The 14,234-nt window shown below is 40.3% G+C and overlaps 1 protein-coding gene across 1 annotated transcript in view; it reads left to right on the forward strand.

The window, feature by feature from the left end:
• gfra3 (GDNF family receptor alpha 3) overlaps positions 1-14,234 on the forward strand; it is a 69,617-nt gene that overhangs the window by 33,022 nt on the left and 22,361 nt on the right. Inside the window, exons 2-3 of the mRNA XM_088321132.1 lie at positions 9,186-9,446; positions 12,182-12,274. Of these exons, the coding sequence (XP_088177258.1) occupies positions 9,186-9,446; positions 12,182-12,274 (354 nt within the window). The remainder of the gene's footprint in view (positions 1-9,185; positions 9,447-12,181; positions 12,275-14,234) is intronic.

The following is a 14,234-nucleotide window of genomic DNA, read 5'->3' on the forward strand; positions in this document are numbered from 1 at the left end:
CCGTGGATTGTTATCGAGTCGGCGAAGGGACTGAAGTGGTGTCACGAAATAAAGTAAAAGTGGGAGCAGGACTGGCCTACTGCTGCGGCTATGTAGCGACTGTCACAGGCCAACCCTAGCAAGCCCGTATTGACGCACAGGCAGACGCGGGCAGAAAATAATTGGGGTAGACTGTTTAACCAATGCAGAACACACTGCACGATGAAAATCCTCAAAGTAGTGATAAAGCTATTACTGTATATCAGATAAACTCCCATATATTTTTCAATCGATTTCAGGGTTCTGTATAGAGTGGAACCTCGGTTTTCGAACGTCTCTCAGTTCGAACAAATCGGAGTTCGACCAAAAATTTCGAGAACTTTTTGCTTTGCTGTTCGGTCAAAAATTCGGAGTTCGAACGCCGGTAATGCGTGAGTGCGTACACTGGAGTGCGATGCTGAGCGGCGTACGGGTGTAGATTGTGTAGATCGCCCCCACCCCTCGTGACCAACTGTTATCACGTGCGAACGTGTTTCGTTTTGCTTTCGCTTTTAATATCGGTGAACGAGTGTTTTAGCCCCTAACTATGCCTCCGAAGAAGGTCGGTGCAAGCAGGACAGGTGAAAAAAGAAAAGTTGTTTGTACAACTATTGCCTTTAAGAAAGACATAATAGCTAAATATGAAAGAGGTGTGCGAGTTTCCGATCTTGCTAGGGAATACAGCATGCGCCTTCTGCTGACCACCACAAAGGTAAGAAATCCTATTCATCATTCTTTTCTTTATCTTTTTTTTTTTACATGTTCATGTTAGCGTCATCTTTCGTACGGAAGATTACGATAACGCGAACGTACGATTAGCCTGGGTTGGCTTTATGATTCGAGGTAAACATTCAGGGTGTTGGAACTGAGCCCCCTTTTCAATGAAGCGCTAGCCACTTGTGGTGCTAAATGACTTGTAAACGACCTGAGTTTTTTATGTTTACACGTTCATGTTAGCGTCATCTTTCGTACGGAAGATTACGATAACGCGAACGTACGATTAGCCTGGGTTGGCTTTATGATTCGAGGTAAACATTCAGGGTGTTGGAACTGAGCCCAAAATTCAGGGTGTTGGAACGGAGCCCCCTTTTCAATGAAGCGCTAGCCACTTGTGGTGCTAAATGACTTGTAAACGACCTGAGTTTTTTATGTTTACACGTTCATGTTAGCGTCATCTTTCGTACGGAAGATTACGATAACGCGAACGTACGATTAGCCTGGGTTAGCTTCATGTTTACGTTAAACATTCATGGTAAACATTCAGGGTGTTGGAACGGATTAAAACGATTTACATGATTTTTAATGGGAAAAATAATTTTGGTGATTGAACAAATCGGTTCTCGAACAGGGTTCTGGAACGGATTATGGTCGAGAACCGAGGTTCCACTTTATGTTGTAATGCTCTTGGAATTTAAACCGTTTGGATAAGATAAGCTCCGCTATCTTTTCTTTTCTTTCTTATAATTTTTTATAAGCACGTGATGGTTTTCCCGCCAGTGCCTGCGACTTCGCGGCTGGTTTCTGTTTATGATATATTTCATGCGTGAGTGAGACACGGAGCTCATGGGGTGCCGGAGATTACCAAATAGGCGTCTGCAGAACTGCGTGGCAGCTGCGCTTTTGGCCCGCCAGTCGCCGAAAGCTTAATCGAAGCGCGTGAGCGATTCCGGCGAACTGCTGCGTACGTGCACGCGTAATCTATATGTTAATGGCCGTGAGCTCGCGGAAAAACAGCGGGTAGGTGTTAATAGAGCTTTCTCTGCGCTTTGTTTGAAAAATCGGTTTTGTTCATGCTAAATAATAAGCTAAAACACAAGTGCTATCACTTAAATGAATGGTTTTCAAGGGGTCTTACTTTCACCATTCCACCCATGTGAAGCTGTGACCCAAATCAGGAAAAACAATCCACTTTTCCAATAGAATAGAAAAGAATAGAATATACCTTTATTGTCATTGTTACAACATGGGATATATTGTGACAACGAAATTGGACGTGGCACTCCAGGTCCACATTTTACAGTGAGGATATGAGGAAAACAAAGAGATAAAGATACGAAGAAGATGTTTGTACTGTCCTTGTTGTATAGGCTTTGTTTTCCTCCAGAGGGGGGTGTATGAGGGGGTGAGGGACAGACAGAGATGGGCGGATCCAACTAGATGTTTGATTCTACTGTACACACGGTCCAGTGTTTTTTTGCCCCTAATTGCTCAGTCCACGTATTGAATGGATTTGGGAAGTACAGTCCTTAAACATGCCCGATTAAAGTCGCCGGCGACGATAAAAGCTCCGTCGGGGTGTGCGAGCTGCTGTTTATTGATGGCAGTGGGCAGGAGATTTAGTGCTATGCTAACGTTAGCATCCGGTGGAACGTAAACAGCAAGCACAATGACCATAGTTAGCTCTCTCGGTAGATAGAAGGGTCTACACGATACTGCTAGAAACTCTATATCGAATGAGCAGTGTGTGTCAATGATTCAGCTGTTATTGTAGCGCATAGTCCCCCACCCCTGTTTTTACTGGAGTCTCCGTCTCGTTCGTGCCGGTGAAGCGTGCGTCCTGCTAGTTGGACTGCGGCGTCGGGGAAGCCAAGACTCCGTGATGACAAAAATACTCAATGCATCTAATGAAAGGATTGTGCAGTTTGAAGTAGAGATAGCTAACGCTTTTTTCCCAAAAACAGAAAATGACCAGCGAAACTACAACAAATTCAAGTACGCCATATACTTAAATATGTGCCTACATCGCATAGAGGTTACCCCCTATAACTGCTTTAACCCTTTAAAGTTCCTATGAAATGTGTCTGAAAATAAAAAATAAATAAAATAAATATTTCATAAAATAAGATGCTCTATAAAAATAAAAGAAGTTAAGTTTACCTTACTTTTGGGAGATGAGCTTCAAGAGTTAAGCGACTTCCTAAATGCTGTTCTTAAAACATCTGTAACATACGGACGGTGTTGATAATTTGAGTAGGAACACACAGAAATAGAACGTTTTTATTCTCGCTTGAGTTATTTTTGCATTTAAATGCATGCAGATGAGTGTCGCATGAGCATCTTAGCTAGAAAACAGGTAAGACAATAGCTTGAAGCCTTACCTGGTACCCTGTCAAATTTGATCCTATTTTGAAAAACTAAACATTGTGTAACACAGGGTAGGTTTACAACTCCAAAACATTTGCAAATTTTTTAGTCCCTATCTAAACCCACTCCTATCTGTCCCCTTGTGTCAGTCCGTCTGCGAACCTCAGTTAACACTAGGCGACCCTGACTCCCATCTGTTTTTGCTCCCGTCTGTCCCCCGGCTTCGACCCGTTTTTGATCCTGACCACGTCTACTCTCCCGTCCCGGCTTTCGACCTCTTTTTGTCCCTGACCGCGTCTACTCTTCTTTCCTGGCTTACGACTCGCTTACGACCCCGACCACGTTTTTGCTCTCCTGACCCGTTTTTCCGTTCCCGACACCGCCATCGCTCGCCACAAAAGATCCACTTCCGCGTTCAGAGCGACCTGCTTCCCGCGTCCAGCAATCACCGGATAGTGGGCGCAACCCTTTCTCTTTCTTCCAATAAAACTTGAGAGAAATGCAACGCAAGTGGGTTCTGTCTCTGTTTTGGTCCTGACACAGTGCAAGAAAACGGATGGATAGATGGATGGATGGAAAATTAAAAAAATAGAAAACAATCCTTTCTTTCTATTTTTCTTGCAGTGTAGGTAAAATTGAGTACCTCCATTTTTTAATTACTAATGCAATAATGGGATTAATTCACCAATAAGTCATATAAATTCTCCTCAAGAATTGTCAGTGTTTTTCTTGCCCGATTAATTATTGTTTGTCTTTCTTTTTTTTCCTGTATTAGCCACGCCCCCCTCCCTCCAGGCTTCCAACCATTCTTTCCTGTTGACACACAACTTGATTTCAGTATTTTATTTCATAGTTGTAAATACAACTTAGATGAGAGTATGTGTGGTGGGGAGAATATCTCACTGAGGAGAAATTCAGTGCTCTCGCGCTTGAGATAAATGCACCGTAACTCTTTTTAATTGCATTTTGCCTGTGAATAAGAGAGCAACATTTTTTAACATTTTCCTTCCTGCATATCCCGGAACTGTTTATCACAGGTTTCCTAAGTGAAAGCAGAAAGATTGGGCAGATGGCATCCGAGATCTGGCCGTGCAACAGGGTCCTTCTTGCTGCAAGTTAATGTTTTTTGTACGAATGTGACGCTTTTTGACGAGTGACACAAACCAAAAAAAACGTCGAATATAATACTAATATGCACTCTAGGGACCGCAGGAGCGGCGCTTCAGAACTGAGAGCGGAGGCGGCAAAAGCAAGAAATGTTGTGCATGCGTTTCGACAATTTTGATGAAGCTTGTGCGCTCCCGTGCAAGCTAATTGATTGGTATGGAGGCCCGATCCTATTGTATGGGGATATAAAAGGGTGAATAGATAAATAATTACAAATATATGCCATAAGAATAAAGGAAGACATAAATGAATCACGTAACCGAAATAGAGAGGGATGGGTGCCGCCGGGCTGTACTTACCCAAGACACACTGCGGGAAGTGGTGCCTCTGCGAGCCTAGCGGTTAAGGGATTCCGTGAACTGTGAAACACGTAAACGTGTGAGATAAACGCAGTTTATTCATGTATTTATTCATTTTGTCAATTTTAGTATTTATTTTGTCGAGTATTTTGTCATGTATCAGTTCTGAACGATTGGTGTACTCGTCGATTAACCAATAGGTGAAAAGCTCAGCCAGTTAAGCCCGCCTCCTCATTTGAATACAATTCTGTCGTGACAAAATACAAGACCTAATACCTGACACGACAAAGTATGACAAAATACATGAGAAAAGATAGGACAAAATCCACAGCAAAATCCACAACAAAATACACGATAAAATACTCGACACAAATATGAAAAAATACATTACAAATCAAATGAAAAACTACGTGACAAATTTAATGACAAAATACGCGACAAAAACGAGACAAAATACACCATGAATTAAACTCCAAAATAAATAACAAAACAGACAACAAGTTAATTGACAGAATACATGACAAAATATTCAACAAAATATATGACAAAATACACCACAAAATACATTAGAAAATGCATGGCAAAATACTCAACAAAGTACAAAACAATACAAACAACAAAATACTAAATACTCAACAAATTACATGAAAAAATAAATACATGCCACTCCCTTGCACATCTGTTCTCCTCTGCACTATCGTACTCCAGTGTTATTGTTATTGTATAATGACTTGTTTACCTGACTGCCCATTTTGCACATCTGGTTAACTGCTCCTCTTGCACTCTTTGCACTACCGTATAATACTATACATAGCAATAAATTATTTAGCATATTATCAGTACTTCAATACTCTAACTCAGTACAACATTTATTTATATCTGTACATTCAAGAAAACTGTGCGGGTCAGATGTATCGACATTTCGTTCTGTATACACGTGTACAAGAATGACAATAAAGTATATCTGAATCTGAATTACAAATGACACAACAAAATACACAAAAAAAAGACTTGTCAAAGTACTCAACAAATTACATGATAAAATACATAATAAATAAAACTCCAAAATAAATAAGAAAATGAATAACAAAATAGACGACAAATAATTAACAAAATACAAAACAAAATACACGACAAAATACTCAACAAATGACATGACAAAAAAAGTACATGACAAAATACACAACAAAATTCTCGACAAACACGCAACAAGATTTTTGACGAAATACTCAACAAAGTACACAACAAAAGACAAAGTACTCAGCAAACGACATGACAAAATACAAGACAAAATACACGACAAAACACTTGACAAAATACTCAACAAATTACAATAAAAAATAAATACACAACAAAATACTCGACAAAATACACAACAAAAGACTCAACAAATTACATGGCAAAATACATAATAAATAAACTTCCAAAATAAATAAGAAAATGAATAACAAAATAGACAACAAATAATTAAGAAAATACAATAAAAAATACTCTGCAAAATACTGGAAAAAATACTCGACAAAATATTTGACAAAATACACAAGATTTTTGACAAAATGATCATGGTAGTACACAACAAAATACACAACAAAATACAAAACAAAATACACAACAAAACACACGACAAAATACCCAACAAATATTATGAAAAAATATATACACAACAAAATACACGACAAAATACTCGACAAAATACACAACAAAAGACACAACAAATTACACGACAAAATACGTAATAAACAAAACTCCAAAATAAATACGAAAATGAATTACAAAATAGACAACAAGTTAATTAAAAAAATACAAGACAAAATACTGGACAAAATACACAACAAAATACTCAAGAAACAAAAAATACTTGAGAAAATACACGACAAGATTTTTGACGAAATGCTCAACAAAATACTTGACAAAATACTCAACAAAATATACAATAAAATACTCGACAAACAAAAAAAGATTTTTGACGAAATGCTCAACAAAATACTTGACAAAATACTTGACAAAATACTCGACAAAATACACAATAAAATACTCGACAAAATACTCGACAAGATTTTTGACGAAAATGCTCAACAAAGTACACGACAAAAGACAAAGTTCTCAGCAAATGGCATGACAAAATACAAGACAAAATAATACAGAATTTCTTAAATATATACATTTAGGTGCCACATGATTTGTGATGTGTTTGTCTATTGATACGTTATACATTTCTATCTATTTATGCATTTCCACACATCTCGGTCTTCCTTACTTTGGAAGTACTCCAAAATCTTGGATGGCCTCACCACCCGCTACAGTCTTTTATGGCCATATAGTGGATGAGAAACACTTTTGGGCTTTCAATTGAATCAGTCATTATAACGAGTCGGTCTCCGCCGTGTCCACAGAGCACAATTCATTTGATCTGTTGTCTTAATTACCACCTATTTACCCCGACAGCCAGCGGCGGGACGATAACATTCGCGGCTGAGTTTCAATGTTGAGCGCGTTACTGGAAAATAGGCATTTTTTACCATTACGGGTCACTCCGTTTTTCAATGTGAAAATTGGTGTTTGCTCCGGGCTCGGTCCCTCAAATCAAGTCAACGGGTAAAGGATTTTATACATTTGACTATAAAGGATTTTATACGATTGACTACAAGTTACATGTATTCAGTTTAATGTAACAAAGATATTTACTGACTGTGCTTTAATTCAATGTACAATAGAAGGTCAGGGCAGGCTGTGTGGAATGCATAAATGGCAGTTGTTTTGTCTGGGACACTTCTGATAACAGAATGCCTGGGAGTGTTGATGCAGAAGGTCAGACGCAGGAGGTCAGACGTCGGGGCGCCACTGGTGTGTGAGATTGTGGAGCCCAGGGGGCTTCCTTGGAGGAGCCGACACACCATTCTGCAGGGAGAAGATGGCCACTGGGAGAAGGCTGGGGTTGGCTGCAGATGGCACATAGTCAATGGGGGAATAGCGGGATGTCTTTGATTTGTTTATTGAAATGTCTAAATGATCCCGGTCAACTCGGATGGGGACCGTCTCCTGTTTACACTTAGATCTGCGTTTAGGAATAATAAAATCCGCCCCCGTGTGGAAATGCCGGCTCCTGGTCATTTTCTCTCAAGAAACGAGCCCGCATAACTGTTGGATGAATGTAGGTCGTGAATGGTTAATGGAGTCAGATAACTAATTCGAACAATTTGGTAAACGGTACATTTTGATAGATAATTTCTTAACAGGGGTCAGGCTCAGGCTGGGTCGGGCTTGAATAACTGAAGGCTCAAATCGGGCTGGATTTTTTCAAGCCTGTTTTTACCTCTACTCTGAACGTACCTATCTAGGTATAAATTATTCTCATTGAAGCCAACCACCAAAGACTGCTTAAAAATACCCCCCTAATAAAATACATAGAAGAAACCCGTGGAAGCAGTGAAGCCTTCTTATTTCTTAGCTAGTGAAAGCTTGCGAATGATTACGAAGCTGAGACACTCCATATACACTTTGTGTATTGGCTCGATTGCATTTATTTGTTTTACTGGGAGGACATGTCGCAAAACTAACCTTAAAAATAACGGTCGCCGCCATTAAATGATCACCTGCGTTGAGACGTGAGACCATTTTTGGCCGGCATTTTCCTTTTCTGGTCTGGAAGGGTAGAATGTCTTACTGGAAAAGTCAACAACACCGAAAATGTCAAGTCAGCTTTTTGGGGGGCAGTTTTCACATCTGGGGTAACCTACCTGACTGTCTGTAAAAGATGGTCTTGATATTCAACGTTGTTTTGGCCTGGGAGAGTGAAATATCTTTCAGCCAAATGAGCTGATTTCATTTTTAGGGGCATATTTCACATCTAGGGTGACCTACCTGACTGCCTGTGAAATATGGTGGTCATATCTTGGGTGGACAGACACAAAAACACACAATCAAACAAACATATATACAGTGCATTCAAAAGTTTACCATGAAACCTGCTTACATTTGCCCGATTAATCATTGTTAGTCTTTCTTATTTTCCTGTATAAGCCACGCCCCCCTCCCTACAGGCTTCCAACCATTCTCTTCTGTTGACACACAACCTGATTTCAGTATTTTAATTTATAGTTGTAAATACAGCTTAGATTAGAGTATGTGTGGTAGGGAGAATATCTCACTGAGGAGAAATTCAGTGCTCTCGCGCTTGAGACGACGGCACCGTAACTGTATTTAGCTGTATTTTGCCTGTGGTTGTAAACCCGTCCACCTTTCTCTTGTGTTGTATTCTGCTTGTGTTGCTTGCCGAATGAGGGTTTTGAAGTACTTATACTCGTTTAGTGCCAAGACGTATCATTTATTAAAGATTTCAGAAACATTGTCCCTGAGTGCCAATATATAAAAATACGTTTTTTTTTTAATAATTAAATAGTGGGAATGATTTCATAATGATAAATCGCCACTAGATGGCAAGAATGGTGTTGAGCACATCTTTGTCCACACATTGAGGAGCCCTCACTTCCTCGTGTTGCTTCCTCTACCCAGCATTTGAGAGTGTGTAGGAGGCCCCAAGTGTCAGGAATCATGTCATCAATCGTTACAAAACAACTTACTCCTGCTGACTTGACAAAATAATCGTTTTTCCGTCAGGTATGGCGTCAGCATCCTTGGACTGTCTGCTGGCCGAGCAGGGCTGCATCCAGGAGCAGTCCTGCATGGTCCCCTACCGCCTTTTGGAGTACTGCTCCGCAGAGGAGGCGGTATCGCCGCTGGGGGCCGATGCTCGCGCCGAGTGCCTGGAGGCCCAGAATTCCTTGCAGCGCCACCGCCCCCTGCAAGTCTGCAAATGCCAGCGAGGATCTCGAAGGGAAGAACATTGCCTGAGGGTCTACTGGACCGTGAGGTTTGGAGGTGGGACTTAAGTTTTTCTTGACTGGAAAATGACCGTGACGGTATGCACGCCTGCATAAGAAGTGAGCTTCTTTAATAAGATTAGGGGCGTCTAAAACTTTTCAACTGAATACAGAAAAACAGAAAAGTCCAAGGGCCACTCTGATTTGTATTTTTATTAGAAAAAAATCAAAATCATGCTTATTCATTATACAGTAATCCCTCATTTTTCACGGGCGTTGCGTTCTATTAGTGATCTTAACCCGCAAAGTAGAGACCTTTATTTATTTATTTATTTATTCATTAAATACTCTATTATACATTTAAATTAACAGGATCAAGCATTTGTTCTACAAATAGAAGTACTAAAACTTTTTTTTTAAATATGTCACGACCAGAATGGAATCAGGATCCAAATGCGTAGCGTTACCCACAAGTTTATAATAGAATAGGAAGTGCAGCGCCCGCGATCCGGTCCTTGCTGGACGCTGGAAGCAAGTCGCTCTCGCAATCGGATCGTGATCCGAATACGGAAGTGGATATTCCGTAGCAGGCGATGGCGGTGTCAGGGACGGAAAAACAGGTCGATAGCCGGGACAGGAGAGAGAAAACGTGGTCGGGATCAAAAACGGGTCGTAAGCCGGGACGGGAGAGCAGACGTGGTCAGGATCAAAAACAAGTCGTAGCCGGACACAAACGGAAAGCTCAGGAACGGACAGATGGAAAAATGAGTGCAAAAATGGGACAGGCAGGAGTCAGGGTCAATTGTGCTTGCCTTGCAACAACAGAGGTTCGCTGAGGGACTGACAACCGGAGAGTGACAGGACAGGGAACCAATCAGGTAGCCCGCTGGCACCAAATGAGCGGGCACAGGTGATCCAAATCAGTAATCATGACAAAATAACTTCTGTAATGCAGTGGTGGCCCGTGGGGTCTACAAGGCCTTTCCAGCTGGCCCAAAAAATATCTGAATCATGTGATTTTAATTGTATTTTGTCCATAAATACTTAAATTATTCCAAATAATCTGTCAGCTTCCTTTCATTGCTTCCCCCTGGTTGTTCTGCTTCCAGATGTGTGCGTTCATATTAAAGTATTTTTGCAAATAACATTTCAGTTATCAGTTGTTGCTGGGCTCAGAAATGTATATGGAGGTCTTCACAAAAAATATTGAAGGCCGTTTATCATAAAATCTGTCTTTAAGAAAGCTGTTGGTTCAATCAGATTCCGAGTTCTAGGGGGATTTGGGCAATGTCATCCTTTTCACAAACTTTGATTGGCTAAGGGGCGGTAATCCAAAAATGCGATCACGCCAATAACCGTTAACCTTTAAGAGACCGAGCGGCTCAAGGAAGCAATACTTGTGATGATTTAATAATAAGAGGTCGGGCAACTCCAAAGCGAGCAAGCCTTTCGCAAGCGGGAAAAAGTTTTGTCCGCCACTTTCAGCTTAGAGGTAAGATCTTGAGCCGGAGCCCAAGCCCAACTTGATCCTAATTTCTCGCTCGTCAAGCATAAAATATCAATTGTAACGTACAGGTTGAACCGAGCTTTTCTCTCCCTGACTTTTTTTTTTTAGTATTGACCAGCCATTGTTTTTTCTTTGACTCTGTTTATACAGTCTCGTTTAATTCTTGGGATCAGTAGCAGTTCGAATCCCGACTCCTCCGTGTTACATGTCGAAGTGTCCTTGGGTAAGACACTGAACCCCTAATACCCCCAATATGCAGGTTAGCGCCTTACATGGCTGCACGGCCGCTATTGGGAAATGTGAAGCACATTGTAAAGCGCTTTGGAAAGTCTTCATTGACTTGAAAAGCGCTATATAAATGCAGATCATTTCATTTCATCATACTAATTCAGACTGGAGATGAAGGCCTAGATGTAAACTGCATGGTACGCCACTGCCGTATTTTATAACATAATATTGCTACTATATTGAACTCCAATAATTCAGGAAATAATTCACTTTAAGATGATATTTTGTGGATGTTATTGAAAAAACATTCCAAACAACAAGGATGACTGGGTGTATTGTGAGGTTTTGGGGAACAACCTCCTTCCCTTTGTGAGAGCATTGAAGATGGGTCGTGGCTGGGTCTTCCAACACCAAGGAGTGGCTTTGTAAGAAGCATATCAAGGTTCTAGCATGGGGAGAACATGCAAACTCCACACAGGAGGTTCAATCTCATGACATCATCCACTTTTACAAGGCCAAAATTTCTTTTCAAAGGCGTCCCGGTGTGCGTTTTATCGACCGTATACGTTCAATATATATATTATATAATCCACTTGTGGAGGCAATTAGCCAAATAAAATTTGTATTTGAATATTTGTTTGATTATCTTTTTTTACTTGTTTATTTATCAATTACAAATGCCAGCTCATCTTATGCATTTTTTTTTAAATCGCATGTACCGTCTATATAATTGCGGGGTGACAGTGGCGATTTCAGCGGTTCAAATCAGGTAAGTCCTCGCTGAAAGTCCTGAATGCTCAAGCCTGCCACTGTCACGCATCACTTATTGAGAAATCGAGCAAAATGCGAAAAGATATTGCCTCGGCGCAAAAGAAATAAATAAGGAAATTAAAGGATTTGCAACTTTAACTTGGATCCAATGTCAAAAAAGGATGAGCTTTGCTTTGGCGTTTGCACTATCGAGTGCAAAATCATTGGATTTTGATTGCATTGCTCTAAAAGTGAATAGCGTCATCGAAAAAATGTTATAATTTGAGTTTTTTTCCTTCTTATTTTAGCATACGATGAATATGAAGTATCTCCGTATGAAGATCTGGAGTTCAGCCTGGTTCGAAACATTGAGATATCCCACATGGCTTCCATCATGTCAGGTAATAAAATCAACGGCTTGTTTCTAGAATTTTTCGTATCTTGAACGAATTCTATCCATAAGAAATAACTAAACACCGTTTGATCCATTCCCGGCTTCTTAAAGTCATCCAAGTTAACTGTAAATAACTACAAAACACATTCAAATTATGGTTGAAATATACAAAAAAAGAGTAATACGATTAAGAAGATGAGATTAACGGAATAAAATAAAAGTTTGTTATGAGCACTTACCAAGAAGTAAGTCGATGGTTGAGAACAAAAATGTGTACGTGGTGGAGGAGGAGGAGTGAGGAAGCATGGAAGAATGTTAATGATATGTAAGCAACACAAGAGCTTGGGATCAGGTGTGTATGGCAAGAAATGCACGTGCTAACTGTGACCAGCGGAGGTTGGCGGTGGGCGGGCTCAAGCACTCGGCCTTTTAGTGGTCTGGAAATTCTTGTATTTGGGATTTTCACTCACAAGTGGGGCAAGTTTTTGCTCGAAGGAGATCTAGTGTCTGAAATTTATCGTAACTCGAGTAGCTTGTATGTAGAGGAACCGCTGTATACAAGATGTCCCAAAATTTTTTGCACATTCTAGCAGGTGCTAATTCAATTATTCATTTGATTAACATAGATTGAACTCATTGAACAGAAGATTGGCAGCCTGACTCTAAAATGCTACTGGACGTATAAAAATGCAATTAATTATTAGTAAATTAACGCAGTGGTTTGGACATGACATGTGGAATTTCAGGTCGCCAGTAGATGGAATAGTGTCTGTTAATCGGACCATTCAATTTGAACGCGGCTTCATCATTCCACAAAATTCTTGTCGCAAAGTGTGCCTCTTCATTGCATCGCTCCAAGTATCTTTGGAAATTCCGTACTCTTTGGTCTTGATCATCATCATTAAGAGCATGGACTTATGTAATCTTTTACTCCATTGACAACGTTCCATAATGCGATGGACAAGTGATTTTGAAAGGCCTACCTCCCCACGAGCTTGGCACAAAGACTTTCTTGGACTTCATAGAAACATTTCCACTAATATTAGCGAATACATTTATAGTGGACCCGGGTGAAAGGTAGAAGGAACTAAGGCAGGGGCGCTCAAAATAAAGATGGTATTTAAAAACAAAACCAGGAACAAAGTAACAAACAAACAAAAGGTCACCCAACAGATTACATGTCCTTACATATTCAAACATGACAATATCCAAACCAGAAACCAAGACCAAATCGGAAATGGAAATGCAATGACCTGACACAAAGTCTTGTCCGAGCAGTCATTATAAAGTTTTTGGATGAATAGGGACAGACGTGTGGAGATTGGACTCAGGTGTGCCTTGCTCCACACCCGGTTGCAAGAAAATATTCCTTATTTTGTGGGACTTGACGATGTACGTCAACTTCCATTACGGTCCGTAAAGATGTCCTGAATAGTTGCATCGGCTTCAAACTTGTCTCCAATTCGATAATAACTCGTGTCGGTTGTTCTTTGTTAAATTCCCTCCTAAATTGTCTTTTCACTTCGACTGCATGTTTATACTTCCAGGAACATTTTAGAATAACTTTTCTTTCTTCAGATTAAAGTCTGGCTGCCAGCACTGGAGTCAATGGGTTCAGTCTATAAAGAAAAAAATTAATTATTGAGAAATCAGGTCTTAAAATGTGTGTACATTTCATGGGACAACTTCTATTGATAGTGGCATCATGCGCAATCTCTGAATGTAAACAGTCAGACATATTGGATGGGTTTACCAGACACAGTTTTATGTTGTCACAGGTCGGGTTTTCTTTTTGATGTTAATGTTTACTTCCAAATACTGTGACCTAGTGAATGAAGCCCAGAGCAAGAACTTTACTCACAATGCACCCTTCGGAGATAGTGGGCGTTCCATAAACCCTAGGCAAAAATATTGCGCTGTTGAGTGCAGGGTAGAGATAGGCTCCGAATTAAAGCAATGTGACCCCC

The sequence above is a fragment of the Urocampus carinirostris genome, chromosome 17 (genome assembly GCF_059441175.1).
Source record: "Urocampus carinirostris isolate Australia breed hairy pipefish chromosome 17, RoL_Ucar_1.0, whole genome shotgun sequence".
NCBI classification, from domain to species: Eukaryota; Metazoa; Chordata; class Actinopteri; order Syngnathiformes; family Syngnathidae; genus Urocampus; species Urocampus carinirostris.